Raw genomic sequence first — 17,300 nt, 5'->3', positions numbered from 1 at the left:
AAACGCAGATGATTGAGCATTTCTCCATCTATTTTTATTCCTCTATTTTCCCACTTTAGCATTTTAAAGGCGTATTCGAGGACCGTTATAAATAATTTAGGTGAGAGAGTGTCGCCCTGTCTCACACCTCGCTTGATATGAATTTCTCTGGTGGTATCATGTAGTTTTACACGCATTGTGGCGTTTTGGTATAATGTTTGTACTAGCTTTGTGAGCCGGTAATCTATTCTACTATTGTTCAGAGCAGTTATAATACTGTCGAATTCCACAGTGTCGAAGGCTTTGTGAAAGTCTACGAAGATAAGTACCAGTGGTCTGTTATATTCTAGCGGACATTGGCTCTAAATAAATCAAAAACTCAAAAAAAAAACTATTAACTTACAATTATATGTGATGGAATTGGGTTAAACAGTTGGGCCCTCTGACACAACATAAATGAATACATTTAGTGTATGCAAAACACATGTTTTGTGAGTTTTTCTTTTACAGCCAGTGTTTTCACAGCATGTAGATTCTTTGTGATCATCGTATTTAAGATAGTGATCAAATAAATCGGTTTGAATTTCCTTCGATGGTCTATATTTGAATGGAGTTTTTCTAGGTGTTATTATTGAAGACTTTTCACCTGATGGTCTTCACATAAGCATCAGCAACTTTATCGCAACTTTCGACTTCATCTTTTTTGCTCTTGCCTATTAAATTAGATCCCAATACAACTGGTTTATTATCTTACCAGGGACATAATACAACTGTCCGAAAGGAGGATTTTGTACATATCCACTCGAGTAGTTCCATCTGCAAAAAATTATTTTGTGTACAGTGCTTAAAAGAGTTCATACGATGCAAAAAAATTATCAAAATACATTTTTTATCAACACTAGAACCACAGTTGTGCCTAAACCCATAATACATTTTCTTTAGTAAATTGAAGACATCTTTTTCTACCAGTTTCAAGAAATGGCGCTACTTTTTGCCGTAAAATGCCGTCTGAATGCTGTAAACAATTTAGACCAGAAATCACAGATTTCTGGTCTAAATTGTTTACGGCATGCAAATTGCCGCGCAGTTGGAAAAACCTCCTTGACATGGTTTCCAAAACTATGTTAATTTTATATTGCCTCTTTCACTACATTCTCGGCCTAGACAAACCTAAAAACCATAGTGATTCCATTTTGCATAGCATATCTGGTTTTTTCCGCAATACCATCAAAGAAATAATCTAAATATCTAGTGTTGCTATAATTGACGGGTGTATGATTTCTCCTATTCTGGGCAACGGATCTTAGTTTACGCCACTTTATAGGTTTATTTTTTTGTTTTAGTTTCTGAAATATTTTGTGACACCAATCTTGGTATCGAAAGAAATTATATACAATAAGTTTCACAAAATTATAAATATGTATTTTTCGTCTTCGTTCCATATCCTACTCTCTACTTTTGTGTATTTCATCCTGTTCACCTTCACTCATCTTCACTTTCTCCTAGAACGGATATATTCTTTAAACTGTTCGGTATTTTATCACATGCACTTTCAATATCATAATCGTCCAGAAAAGATAAAAGTATCTCTTGGTCAACTGGATTATAACCTGATAAAATTTTATAATTGAGGCCAGATGTCCATTTTAGTGGACATGTAAATTTAATTTACGGAATCTATGCATATCATAATAATTATCCAGTTTTGCATCATTCCAATGGACGATCCATTACAATTTTATTTTTATTAAAATAATTGGTTAATAAATTGTTATTTATATATCACTAAAACGATCTCTATGTTTAGTAAATAATTGCGTGAAAATCAAACAACATACAGAAATAATATCTAGGCAGTGACCATTACGCAACTTATATAAAAAGGTGCATAAGTTTATGTCAATTGTAATGGACAAGGGGTCTGAAAAGATTAAACAGATACCCTCTGGGATACTTAACCTTTTCACTGCGGCTAGTTATAAAAGTAGTATGGTTTCTGGTACGACTGTTTCATGCCCGTGCTGATCAACACGGTTGCCGCAGTCAGTCGATGAAGTACTATGGCGTATAAATACGGTTCGCGCAGTGTATCAATACAGTCTATTCAGGACTGTATTTACAATTTAGTAGAAGTACAAGTACAAGTAACTATAAATTTGTTGCTTTTAGATTTTTGAAAAATAAAAAAAAATAAATATACTGAAAAATTATCATTATTTTATTTATTATTAGTAATTGTAGCAACAAGGTAAAAAACTACAAACAAATGGTACACAAAACATTCAAATGCAAAATATAAATAAAAGTTTTGACTACATTAAAAGGAAAATTTAAAATTTGTTATACAATTGTATTTTTCAAAACATGGCGTAATGCATAGAGGCACATTACAGGCTATGCCTTTTTTTAGGTCTGTATCAAGGATTTTAATGTCAGTATTAGACCCAGTATAAATGATAAAGTCCAAATTGTAGCCTGTCTCACAGTCACATAAAACGTGGAATTTAATTCCAAATCTGTGCCTTTTAGAGGGTATATACTGTTTAAATGCTAGCCTTCCCTTATAAGCATCAAACTTTCGTTGATACAAATGTTTCGGAATGGATACAGAAATCTACGAAAAACGGTCTTTAAATGGTCTATAACGATTCGCAGCTTAAAAGGGGAGTCTTCTTTGTCAACGGTATTGTTATCTGAAAAAACGTAACAACGTCAATGTAAGGAACGACAAAGCTAGAAAACAATACTCTTCATCCACATCAGTGTCTTTCCAATTTGTTGCGAGACGAGAATTTTGTTCAATATCACTATGTTCCACAATGAATTTGTAAAATTATTAATTTCAACAACCTTTGCTTTCATAAAAGTCAAAGAAAAAAATGTTTTGAAACTACTTAAAACACTAATTTTAAAATTTTAATTCAAACACTATGATGTATTGTCGTTAAAATTATGAACTGTTGGTTGGTTGTAGATCTCCCTTTTCCCATTTATATAACGGAATCTTTTCACATTTACGACGTTTAGCTTGTTAAAGAGAAGTAGATTCCAAAGTTAAAGCACTATTTTCACTAACCTGTGTTGATGATGGTAGAGTCTCTTCATTATCATTTTCTTCTCCAGATTATTCACTTTCTGCATCAGATTCTTCAAGAATACATTCTCACTGTCACTTTCCATTAAAATTTCATATAGTTCACTTTCGCTAAGATATTTGCGTATACGAGCCGTTTCACTCAGCAATTGTTTTTATTAGTCAATAATGTATAAGAAATCTAAATTTAAGAATCACCAACTTATTTTTAAAAAATTAATTAAAATCCTTTGTAAAAGGTATATATTTATAAATATATACCTTTTACAAAGGATTTTAATTAATTTTTTAATATATGGTATACAGCCAAATACAGGAACGTAGATTCATTGTGGATTTCAACTTATTTTTGTAAAAAAATACACTACTATTAGTACAGAATGGTGTACAACACTATGATCATAATAGAAATAGACGAGAAGAGATGCAGAATTCATTTATGGCTTAAAAGAAATAATCTTAACATTATCAAGTCTGTAGTTTACGTCTTCTTTGAATATTCATAAAATATTATTATCCTAAAAGGTTTTTCAAATGGTCAAGTAAATTATAAATTCTTTACATTATAGAACTAATCCAAAAAATATGTTCTCACAACAATAAGTCTTTCATTTCGGTTCAACTTGAATAATATTAAAATACTTATATCGTAAATTTCAGGTAGTAAATAAAAATCTTTTAATAATACCCTACAATATGACCAGCTGTCTCGAACCGTCTTTACTATTAGCTAATTAATGCAATAGGTAATAAAATTATTTCAATTAGAATATTTCTTACCTGTTAACCATTCTGTGAAATTTGATAACAATTCTATTTTATTTACTAAAACTCATAATTCGACAGTTTTTTTCCTATTTTTCAAATAGGTTTATCAGCAGCTGTAAATCACACAATTAAATTCTTAAAGAAAATAAATTAAAGTACGCTGCTAAAAACGTAAAGATTTTACAAGTAAATCCCTGTAGTGCGTGCCTGTGTAAGAAGGTGCGGATTTGTACGGCTCCCGCAGTAAAGCATACAATTTTTAAATGTATTGTAAATTTTGATATAACATGCTTAACTCTTTTCTATAGGCAACATACAATACGTAAGCAGTATCTGATTCATACGATTTCCGCAGCGAATGCCGAAAAAGGGTACGCGTATTTAGCCGGTTCCCGTTGTACGGACACGAAATTATTTTACGTGTATATCCGGTTCCCGCAGTGAAAAGGTTAAGCACGTTATTTGAATCGAAATTAATTTTTTTAATGTTGATTCTTTAGTTTTGTGAGGTTCTCCGTAAAGGAATTAATATAGGCAAAACTACAACAGATACAGAAAAACTAATTCTGGATTTAGATTCAGCATTAAAAGTTATGCGGAGAAAAGTATGGCGTGTAATAATTTTTATTTATAAATTAAATAACAAAAGGCTATATATATAATGAAATTCTTTAAAAAAATATTTAGCAGTATTTCAGTTTGTTTTATTTTTTTATTGCTTTATCTGTCATAATAAGAAAGTGTAAGTGAAGACACTATAACATACATTTGTCATAGTTAAAACGATTTATTTACATTTAGTATCTTAATAATTACAAACTTTTATAAATATATACAGCTTTTATAAAAGCTGTTAAACTCGTCCAAAATGCCTAGAATGCATTTGAATGGCACGCAAAAAACAAGAGTAATTGCCAAACTCGAAGAACAGCAAATACTTCTTTCTATAATTTCCATTGTGTAAAACAGATTTATTTTATTTTGGTTTTTTAATTTTAATCAACCTTTTTTGGACCCGCCACTGGTAATTAACGTCGCTTTAACCTAAAATGTGCGTTTAAACTATTCAATGACCGCAGCTGTACATGAAATAAAATCTTTGTGCTACTTTGGTTGTTTAAGAGATCCTAATATTTGTATTGCAGTGGTGCCAACTGAAAACACGCAAAGAAAACCTCTTAAAGCTTTTTGAAAAAATGAGGTCGTATCAAACTGACACCGTAATGAAAGATCCAGATGCACCAATTCCAGACAACCTTCGTATCATGACTGAGTCGGACATTGAGCGATTGAAAAATGTTCAGACCGCCGAAGAGTTGAATGACGTTCACAATCATTTCATTTTGTATTACGCTGCAGATTTGCCAGCCATGCATGCCGCGTGGAGAATCAAAGAAAAAGAAAGGAGAAGACAGGAAAGAAAGGAGGCTAGGTAAGAATTTAGGTACATTTATTCAAAAAATATTTCATACTAAAATCGTAAAAAGTATAATAACTTCTATTATTTTTATATAATTCTACAGTAATTTTAGTACGTTTCTTGATTTTCCCATTCAGTTGGATGTGGTCTAAGTAATTTCTTATTTTTTATGAGTTCCAAGTGTCGAACCATAGCATTTCCTAAGACTTCGCAATTTGCGACCATTTTCTTTGAGATACTGCGAGAACGGATCACTTTTGTTGGTTTTTCCTCATCGTGAAACACCCACACAGCGGATTGGCGTTGGCTTGGATGTGAACAAATGAGGAATCCAACTTCGTAACACCCAGTTTTTCATGTAGGATCTTTTGGATCGAGGTCTTGAAATGTCCAAAAATGTCTCTATCTCCCGGTATGTTACGTGACGGTCATCCTTAATTAGCTGACGAACCGCATCAATATTTTGATGTATGACAGCTGTTTTGGATCGACTTGGCCTGGATTCGTCGCTGATACTGGAGCGACCACGTTGAAATTCGCAATACCAGCGGGAAATAGTTGACTGGTATGATGCTTCATTCCTAAAGACAGAAACCATTTCAGCGAGACATTGCTGTTGGAATAATCAGGGTTGGATGGATGATGTGGAAGGAAGCAAGTGGTGTGCTGTGGGACAGAAAAAATCCGATGAAACTGAAGGGAAAATTCTACAAAACAGCCATAAGACCAGCTATGATGTACGCAACTTAATGTTGAAACTCCCGCTTTATATAAAAAAAAAGATTGAGGTTTCATTTGTGTCGGAATGTTTTATTGGTGGCGCCCTCTAAGCGGCTATATGCAGAACTAAAAGACAAACCTCGTCAACCTATTCCTCACATCACTTCTTTTTTTAACGTGCCCTTTCAGAAAAAAGTGAGCAATGCAGTTATTATTCGTGGCATCTAGTTTTTATGCCTATAAAGCTATCAAGTCGTTTCATAGGTTGTCCATTCACATACCCATTTCATGAAATCACGAAATGTGGAATCAGTATGCTCACTGTTAATAGATTTTCATAAATTCGAAAATGATGTCATGTTAATACTTTCAAAAATATTAGTAGGTCTTAAAAAGTTTAACTTATTGACAACACTTTTCGATCTTTCGAACACATCAACTCGAAGTTGATGACGACTTTTTGTTAAATTTAGGAATCGTATCATCTCGGAGTATGTCTCAACATTGACTCTTACTAAAGACTTTTGAAACTTTAATCGAAGCAAGGAATAATTGCCATTAACGTGATTCCTAGTTTGCAGAACTTGAGGGTACATTACAAATAGTACCTACAATGTACCTTCAACCTTACTGCAGTAAGGTTAAAGAATGTAAGAAGTTTGGGAAACTAATTGTGTTTCTTCCTTTTTTTATCTTTTTGGAGGTTGTCCCCTTAGAACAGATGATAACTTCTTTCCACAAATTATCTAAAGTAGTTGATTGCACGCCATATACATTTCTACCATCTCCATAGGAAAAAGTCAAGTGTATTTAAATCGATGGATGTGTCTGGCCATTCTACACAACTGATCGTAATACTCGATGAAGATAATTTAATATCGTTTGTTCAGTTTGGACATCTGATAGTGTGGTTTTTTTGTAGATTATATATGTTTAATTTTAATTTTTTTCTCAGAAATATTAAAGTACCTGAATTTTAGACTTAAGCTCATCGCTGAAAGTGAAGAAGGAGCTGAAATTCCTGAAGAGCCCGAAGAAATCGATGATGACGAACCTGAAACTGAAACCCTAAAATACGCCAATAGGTCAGGCAGCTATGCACTGTGTAGTAAAGGAGGTTTGGGTAAGTTCGTAATGTTTTGTTCTTCTATATTTTAAACATTAGTTAAACCATCGTTGATTCATAACTTTTTTTATAATTTTATATTATTTTTAGCACGTAAGCAAAACGCTCGGACAGGTCGATTTTTAAAAATAATCGTAGTATATTATAGCATCAATGTTTCGAACTTTACGCGATTCCTCTTCAGATGACAGTCATAACTTTGATTTTTTTGACACCTCATTTAAAAGCTTTTGAAATACTGATTTCAAAAATGTATAATACTTTGGTTCGAAAATTTACAGAATTTAAATTATGCGAGAAAGAATTTTAATACGTACCTTGTAACAATAATGAATTTTTATTTGAGTTAATCTTTTTTAAATGGTAGAATAGATTGTGTTTTAAATATTAGAAGTAAAAAATATTTATTACAGTCTAAATTATTATATTGATTCAAGATATGTAACGAACTGCAAGTGACAGGTAATACTGAAGAAACAAATTGCAGAGTAATTAGAAGCTAAAACTTATTGTAATGTAAAAGGTGCTCAAAATATTTTCCATTTACTTCTTGGCACTAATACAATCTATTGTTTCTTCTCTAACTTTTTGCAACATCCTTTGATCAATACTACAGAATTCTGAGATAATTTTTTGTAGAGCTCGTAGCTCCATCTTGCGGAACTATGACGTTTTGAGGGAACTCTTGCGGGTGGTTTGTAATTATATCATTGATTGCCAGCGTTATCTCGGCTTATTCTACAATTGCCAATTATGCACATTATCCATTCCAGCATTCTGGAACCCAAAAAGTTTCTAAAAAGTGTTTGCAGCTTGTGATCTAATACCTCACAGTCTTGCAAGATACGGTTGACTGTTTTAGGTTTTCTGCTACGAAATCTGCTGTATTGGCTGTATTTTTTTTTAATAAGAAGCTTCTTTTTAGGCCCGCTAGCGAAGAAATTTGGTTTAACACCTGAACAATTTGCCGAAAACCTGAGAGATAATTATCAAAGGCACGAAGTAGATCAGGAACATATAGAACCTGTAGAAGTGGCCAAGGAATTCGTGTCGCCGTAAGTAGACTTTTTCAATATAACTATTATTTATTCATCGTGTTTATTTTATAGGAAATTTTCTACAGTGGAAGAAGTATTACAAGCTGCTAAACACATGGTAGCATTACAAATAGCAAGGGAACCGTTAGTAAGGAAATGTGTCAGAGAAATTTTCTTTGAACGAGCTAGATTAAGCGTTTATCCAACCAAAAAGGGTATGAAAGTTATAGATGAAGCTCATAATTGCTATAGGTACAATAATTTTATATATATTTAATATAATTAATTTTTTTTGGATCGGAATTGATCTTCTTGTCAATTCTCTTTTTTTTTCACCTTTGGTTACAAGAAAAGTAAACTTAAGCAATTTTTGATATAATCTGTTCCCAACTGTCTATTCTCCGTTCACAAATTGTTGAGAGCACGAAATGTGCCTCAAAGTCATAAAACGGTCGTAACATTTGTATCATCATAGGCGTTCCTGAGGTGTTTATTCATTAAATAATAATATAATGTTTTAATACTGTTATATATAATATTAATAATGTTTTAATACTAATATATTTAGCAAAAAACAAAACTTTCACGGCTAATGTTGGTTATTATATTATATTAATAAAAATAAGAATTTAACCATTAACAATTTTGTAAACAAGAATACCTTATCTCTTTGGATATTTCAATACTAATCTTCGCGTTTAATCACTTTACTAGAAAACCTGGAATTCATATCCGAAGGTACTATTCGTTGCAGGATAATTAGGATGGAATTCCCCAGATTTTTAATAATATAATGGGTATAAAGATGCCGGCTTTGGCCACGTGCCTCGTCTGTTCAGTTTATATTCGAAACTTAACTTGAAAGGGTGAAGTTATTACGAACGAAAACAATTTTTTTGTTTTTGATCGCATGTAATTTACGACTCGTCGGTGTTTCCGCGTCTACGGCAGTAATTAGCCTCTCGAATATTTCTTTTGCGAATTATATGCAGTGCGTGAGTGATTTTTATTCCATATACCTACGAACATATACGTACCTTTCGCTCGTGCTCGTTTTGTTGGATTGTTTGTGATGGCTTCATCATCAACATCATCAAGTTTTACACCGGTACTGTTGCGTACAGTTAGTAAGTCTGTCTATTCACCAAGAGAGAAGACTATCGTCCTGAATGTTCACGATGCTCTGGTTTCTCAGAATCCCACAAACACTGTTCGCAACATAGTCGAAAGTTGTGCCAACATGACTGGCGTAGGGGAGTCAACTATATATAGGTTCCTATCAGAAAGAAAAAAACACGGTATAGCTAACCCAAACACAAACGAACACTTAAAGAGAGGGAAAAAGCCTATTGAAATTGATGAATTTGCCAAAAATGGTATTCGAAGGAAAATTCATGGATTTTTTTTCAAAAAAGAAATACCAAACCTAAACAAAATTTTACAAGAAGTTAGAGATGACCCGGATTTGCCTCATATCGGACGAACTAAATTGTGGCAAGTTTTAAAAGAATTAAATTTCCGGTGGGAGAAATCAGACCGAAAATCACTTTTGATTGACCGGGAGGAGATAATATGTTGGAGAAGAAATTATCTAAGATCCATACGAAAATTCCGGGCTGAAGGAAGGCCAATCTTCTACCAGGATGAAACGTGGGTAAACTCAGGTCATACTCTAAAAAAATTTGGTCAGATAAAAATATATTAAGCTCCAGGCAAGCCTTTATGGAAGGTTGGTCTACTGGTATCTCCCCACCTTCTGGTAAAGGCAGTAGATTAATAATTTCTCACATTGGCAGTGAAAAAGGATTTGTTAAGCATGGTTTGTTGGAATTTCAGTCCAAAAGCACAAAAGACTATCACGAGGAGATGACAGCTAATGTTTTCGAAGAGTATTTTGAGCAGATGATTGAACACATACCACCAAATTCAATTATAGTATTAGATAATGCACCTTATCATTCACGACTAGTAGAAAGACTTCCAACGACTGCGTGGAAGAAACAGGATATTCTTGACTGGCTGCGGAATAAGTATCTGCCTTACGAAGATGGAATGGTAAAAGGAGAACTTTTAAAAATTGCCCGGCAACACAAATCTAAGTTCAAGAAATACGTAGTTGAAAAAATGACGGAAAGGCGAAACATCACAGCCCTTAGACTTCCACCCTACCACTGCGAAATAAATCCAATTGAACTCATTTGGGCACAAATGAAAAGTTATGTGGCTAGAAAAGATACGTCATATAAAATACAAGCTGTACGTGAATTATTATACGAGTCTTTACAACATATAACAGAACAAAACTGGAAAGATGCAGTAAGACATGTAATAGAAGAACAAAAAATGTGGGATCTTGATAACATAACTGATGCGACCGTAGAGACACAACCGCTAATTATTAACCCTCAAGACGACTCGGATTCCGAAGTTGATCCTATTTATTTTGAATTTGAATAGTTTTCTAATCGTAATTATATAAGGTAAGTAATAGTAGTTGTAATCGTAAGGTATTAAAGGGGAAAGGCGCTGTCGCCTGTCAAAATGTTTCATGTGTTTTAAATGTATCCATTTTTTTCAAATCCTGAGAAAACTAAAAAGCATTTTTGAAAAATTTAAAGGCAGAATGAAATATTTATTAGAATAAATATAAAGTTTCTTTTGCATGCAATATTTTCAATTAAAAATTATACTATATTTTCTCTTTTATTTTCACCCCTGTTACATAATATATTAAAATAAACATTGTAGAAGTTTTCAGGGACTTTCTGCCCTCAGTTATAATGTAATCTTTCATTCTGCGTTTAAATTTTTCAAAAATATTTATTAGTTTTCTCCGGATTCGAAAATAATGGATACATTTAAAACACATTGAAAATTTTGCCAGGCGACATTTGGCGCCTTTCCCCTTAATTAGATAAATGTGTCTTTTACAAATGGCAAGAAACTTTTTATTTTTGAATAAAATAAAGAAGTTTTATTAAAACAAAAATACAATTTACATAAGTACAATTTAAAAAATATATTTATTTAGTTCAAATAAATGTTTCAATCATATACTCTAACGACACTGGTCGGTCATCTGTAACCATTCAAAATACCTTCGTAATCGGATTATAAGGTTGAATGCTGTATTGTATTCCTTCAGATACAAGGTGGGTTAGTCGAAAACATCTTAAACCGTCAGTTTCAGGTTGGTTTTTACTATTATATTATATTAACTATCCTCTCTGTATATCAGTTCTCTAATTAGGGTTAAACTTGTAGTGAGCTATCGACACATTGTGAACCGATTATAGTTATAGTAAGTTTAGCAATTTTTTTGTTACTTTGGTCAAATTTGACTTCGGCTAGAAGTTGTATGCAACCAACCACACGTGCTCATATCTAATATTAATTGTAACAAAGTAAAAAATTACTTACAAGCAGCAACAAAGGTTTAAATGTTTATTTATGAAATTTTTAGTCTTTTATAAGTTTTTTTACCAAAATTAATGAATATACATTCTCATTATTCACTATTCTTCTTTATTTTTAATTGAAGAAGTCTGCAACAGTAAGTTTATTTCAGATATTAATAATATGTGGAATTAATTTCTTCCATCTACATGAAGAACGCTTCTAAATGACGAATGAGCTGCTCATTCCCATCTATAAACTTTAATATTGTTGTTTCTTAATTAATCACAAACGTATCCCAATATATGAAAGTGAAATAAACTAAACCAAATCAACATAAATTATAATTATAATTATAAATGGAAGAATGTCAAACGACAATTATCAATGCAATATAAATTCCAAAGGATTAAATATATTTATGAGAGGAAACAAAAACTTAACATCAATAGTGTCTAAATGAATCTACATATATCTTTCAGTTTGCACAGAGCTGTCAAACGTCAAGATCATACAATTCATTTAATCCAAAATATTAAGAGATATTTTATGTTCCGTGATGAATGTTAGCATTCAATCGTTAAACAGTTTCATCTAAATTAACAATAGTATCACAATCATACATTTAATTGACACACTGTCACTTCAGGAAAGCTTTAAAAATCAGTTTCATAACTACAACTTTTTCAATAATAACTTCTTTGCATTTTTAATATTACACTTTTACGTTACAACCTTATTACATTGACTATTTCTCCATTCTCATTTAATCTCATTTTTCTCATGTATCCCAGAACTCTTCAACATTATTTACAAAAATAAAACCCTTTCTCATTTTAAATATTCATCATCGCTTAGTACCAACAACTTCCTCTATTTGGAGATGAGGTTATATACCAAGTACTTTAAAGTAAGCGATCTTAACTACATATCACACATATACCACAAATCAACAAGCATGTCCAAACTGATAATATTTTAAGTCATATTATTGTGACAAAATATTTACTTGAAAAATTCAAATCAGTCTGCCAATATTACTTTGGGATACTTTTTTGAAGCAGTGTACCTCTCGACTGATTAGTGAATGAAAATTCCTTCCAGTAATAAATCCATCTATGATGGTGTTGGGCTTTTAATCTTGTGTAGAAATCACTAACACAAAGGTCATAATTGTCAGCAATTGCTCCTACTTCTGTACTTAAATATTATTTTTATACGGGGATAAATCACAATTGAATGCAGAAAATTACATTTTACATTTGTTTTTGACGTTTTTAAAAAATATATAAATTAGGAATTAAGACATTGTTAACCTATAAATGTCTATCATTGAAGTTTTGTGTCAGCCAATTTGACAGTTGATTTACTTGACCTCGATCTTGTAGGCAAATAGACATGTTCTTTTTAGTTGGTATTCTTCTTCTTTCTCTTAATAAGCAATTCTGATTGTTCATTGGCGGATTAATATCTATATGGAAGGTTGTCACTCCATCTTTTGCGTGGTGGTCCGATACTTCTGCCGATTGGTGACTTATCTCTTGCTATGTTGACGACATGGTTCTTCTTCATTCTGCTTAAGTGGTTATTCCATTCTTTTTTCTATTTTGTGTCCATTCATTTATACACTATGCGTTACATTTTCTTCCAATATCTCCACTTCTCTTTCGATCTCTCAGCGTATTTCCTGTAATTCTTCTCTGTACTCTCATCTCTGTCGTTTCCAGTGACCTTTGCGTTGTGGCTGTGTCGGGTCTTGTTTCTGAGGCATATGTCATTATTGGTCTTACACTGGCTTTATTAATTCTTGACTTCATCTCAGTGTTAATGTGTCTGTTTCGCCATATAGTGTTATTAAGGCATCCTGCCAGTCTATTTGCTTTTTGTACTTGATCTCTCACTTCTTTGTCCAGGTCTCCATAGCTAAACAGTGTAATTCTCAGGTATTTTATTTCCATTACTTGTTCAATAATGATGCCATCAATTTCTATTTTACATCTGGTTGGTTCTTTGCTGACTATTATTGTTTTAGTTTTCTGCGATGAGATTGTCATATTAAATTCTTTTACTCTTATGTTAAATCTGTGGACCAGTCTTTGCAGACTATCTTCATCTTGGCCTATCAATATTGCGTCGTCTGCTTAACAGTATATTTTGATTTCTTTGTTTCCCATTCTGTATCCTCTTCCTTTGTTAACGGTTTTCATGATTTCATCCATGAGCATGGGGCTCAATGAATCCCCTTGTTTTATTCCGCGGCCTGTTTCTATAGGTTTTGTAAGTTGTGCATCTATTCCGACTTCCATTTTGTTGTTTTGGTAGATGTTTTCGATAGTTTTTATAATATTTATGTGAACTTCTCTATTATTTTTGTCTACAGCCACGTTAGCACTCTACTGATAGACTTTAAAACCGTACAGCTTATAGAAACAGGATTATGCCTCGGAACAGGAAAAAATGATAGTTGATATTATACGGGTAATTTTGTACCCTCGGATTAATATCAAGTTCTGATTTTTAATTTAGTTCTAATTTAGTTTTAATTTTAGTTTAGTTAGCCATTTTGTTCCTCTGATATGCTCGGATCTAGTTTATTCTTATTCTTTGTCTTTATCCATTTGCATGATAAATATTGATAAAGAAGGACAAATAAAAGGAAAAACTCAGACAAACGTCGAAACAGACTGGCTGGTGTCTAGTTTTTTCCTTTTAACAGTTATAAATTATAATTGCATTATATATACGTTACAATAATGTACAGTATAATAGCAGACATTAAAGGTGCGTTTACATTAATCGGTCGACCGCATTTGACTACCGACGAGTTTAGTGGTAGTCGTGGCATTCGCTGATGTAAACGTGTCTTGAAATTTGATCTCTCTTATCATAATTTTGCATTTACTTTTTAGTATGAAGTATTTAAAAAATAAACCAGTAAGAGATCTTGCAGGCGACCAATTTTTAAAGTTATGTTTAGCCGAAGAGGAGAACCTACTTACTATTACCATCAATGACCATATACAAGGAAACACTACTAACAATTACATCGATGAAGTCAAACAATTATATATAAAGGTGAAGTAACCTTTAAGTAAATGATGTTCTGTATTTGATTTTCGTTGTTAATTTAAGGATGAATTCAGCAAACACGTTCAGGACTGGAATGCGCTAAGAATGGAATCGGTAGAAAGGGCTTTAACGAAAAGTGTCTTGCCAGATTTAAGATCTGAATTAAAACGAACGTTGATTACAGAGGCTAAAGAATTCGTGCTGAAAGCTTGCTGTAGAAAATTATATAATTGGATAAAGGTAAGTTCTCTTTGGTTTATTTCACAGATAAATATAAATCAAACTTGATAATTATCTTCTATCGTATATATTATAATTATATTGTAAACAGTCAATATACTCTGCATTCTTCGTCTACTGTCATCTCTTATACGTTTTCTTTCTTTTCCGATTGTCCGTCGCAAGATTTAATACGTTTTTAAATTTTGTCCAGCCTGCATGTACGTCGTCCATTTCCTCTAGCTTAAAAGTTCTCAGTTGGTTCCTAACCAAGATGCGGAGAAGTTCTGTACTGTTCCGTATTGATAATATTTCATTCACAATCATTAGGTCCAGCTGTTTTTTCTAACACATTCAGAGCTGCGATTACCATTACATTACATTATACCAACCTGACTTCTACATATTTCACAATTCCTCATTTTTGTTAATAAAATTTCTTGTAATCATAGCTCGTACAAATGCTTTTTTTATTTTTGATTCGACGATTTATCTGACCTTCAAAGGTTAATGATATTGTATGTTTCATTTTGAGATTAACGTACCCACTGTCCAGTTACTAATTGGTATGGTGCTTCTTACTTTCTTACTTTCTTCCTCTTTTGGCCATCATTTTATAGTCATCATCATAAGTGACTCGATAATCCGTTGTGGATCTTGGCCTGCTCACAAAAAAGTCGCCACTCCTGTCGATTCCCGGCAACTTTTCCATCTTCTGACCCTTAGAATCTGTAGGTCTTCTTCCACATCATCAATCCATCTCCTTCGTGGTCGTCCTCTACTTTTTGTGCCCTCTGGTTTGCAAATTGCAAAAATCTTTCTAAGAATTTTTCTCTCAAAAATACCAAGAAGTCTTTCATCATTTTAAGATAAGGTCCACGTTTCAGCCCCATATATCAAAACCGGTCTTATTATGGTCTTTTATATATTGAGCTTTGCTGCACGTTTTATATTTTTATTTTTTAAATGTTTTTGAAGATCGTGAACAGTTCTGTCTGCTATTGCTATGCGTCTTTTTATTTGGTCGCTTGTCATGTTTGTTGCGTTTACTAGCGATCCAAGATATGTGAATTCTTTGACTTGCTCAAAGGTGTGGTTGTTAATTTGAATTCTCTGTTGGATATTTCGCGGGCTTTTAGAAACCAACATATATTTGGTTTTTTCCTCGTTTACCACAAGTCCTAATTCACTTGCCGCCTTCGCAAGCCTTGTAAAACACTGCACCATGTCTCTCATACTTCTGCCCACTATAATTATTATATCGTCAGCGAATGCGAGAATTTGCGTCCATTTATTCTAATATTTAATTGTCTGATTGCCTTTTCCAAGGCAATATTAAAGAGGAGACACGCCAGCGCGTCCCCCGTCTTAAACCATTATTTAATGTCATAGAACGTAGAGCCTCCTTCAATTCTAACACACGAGCTTAACGTTTTGCATTGTTAGTTGGGTCAACTTAAATGGTGGGATCCCAAAATCTATCATTGCATTATATAATGCAGTTCTTTTCACACTGTCGTAGGCTGCTTTGAAGTCGACGAAGAGATGGTGTGATTCCTGGAGCTTTATTGTCTTTGAGTTTTAAGATGGCATTTGACACTTCTCTTGTTGGGTCTTCACTGTGTGGTTGACGTTGTAGATTTTGTTGATTGTCTATGTTGTAACCTCCATCAATATCGTTTATATTTAGATGTTCGCTAAAATGTTATGCCCATCTGTTAAGAACTAAGTTTTTACCATGTAGAATTTCACCGTTAGTGTCTTTACAAATTTTTAATCGTGGTTTAAGTTCTCGACGGCTATTATTTAATGATTTGTAGTATTTCCTCGTTTCATTGTTATCGAATAAACTTTGTATCTCATTGTGAGTGTTCTGTTCGTATTCCCTCTTCTTACGTCGATGGATACGTTTTTCCTCTCTTCTAAGACGTCTATACTCTTCTTTTTTTCTCAGTGTACAACCTGCATCGATGGTTTTTTGATATGCTGCGTTCTTTCTATTTGTGGCCATTTCGCACTCATGATCAAACCAATGATTTCTTTTTTCTGACTTGGTTTTGCCCAATATTTCAACCGATTTCTGTAACACAATATCTCGTAAATTTGCCCATAGTTAGTTAATGACTCTTTCTTCTTCTAAGTTTTTAGTCCTTATTTGATCTTCAATTTGCAATGTCGTGATCTTTTTGTTTATTAATGTCGATTTTCTCTCTCCTTTTCTCGATTTCCTTTTTTAAATTGGATATTTTCTCTTTAAATCGTACTATAACTAAATAGTGATCACTATCGATGTTTGCTCCTCTAAAAGACAACATCTAATAAGTTAGAGCAGTGTCTTGCATCGATGATTATATGATCTATTTGGTTAATCGTTTCATTATCAGGAGATTTTTAAGTTCCCTTATGTATATCTTTATGAGAAATGGGGAAATCGTGTCCCAGCTATTACCATGTTCTTAGACATCGCAAAGT

General features: G+C 32.8%; 1 protein-coding gene across 1 annotated transcript in view; it reads left to right on the top strand.

The window, feature by feature from the left end:
* Positions 1–17,300, top strand: part of Spt6 (transcription elongation factor Spt6) — an 82,626-nt gene that overhangs the window by 21,868 nt on the left and 43,458 nt on the right. Inside the window, exons 9-14 of the mRNA XM_072537856.1 lie at positions 4,987–5,273; positions 6,962–7,104; positions 8,033–8,162; positions 8,217–8,396; positions 14,450–14,615; positions 14,673–14,849. Coding sequence (XP_072393957.1) covers positions 4,987–5,273; positions 6,962–7,104; positions 8,033–8,162; positions 8,217–8,396; positions 14,450–14,615; positions 14,673–14,849 — 1,083 coding nt within the window. The remainder of the gene's footprint in view (positions 1–4,986; positions 5,274–6,961; positions 7,105–8,032; positions 8,163–8,216; positions 8,397–14,449; positions 14,616–14,672; positions 14,850–17,300) is intronic.

This window comes from Diabrotica undecimpunctata, chromosome 7 (assembly GCF_040954645.1).
Source record: "Diabrotica undecimpunctata isolate CICGRU chromosome 7, icDiaUnde3, whole genome shotgun sequence".
In the NCBI taxonomy this organism is placed as follows: domain Eukaryota; kingdom Metazoa; phylum Arthropoda; class Insecta; order Coleoptera; family Chrysomelidae; genus Diabrotica; species Diabrotica undecimpunctata.
The sequence above is the reverse complement of the archived record's forward strand: the minus strand, read 5'-3'. Positions and strand labels throughout refer to the sequence as shown.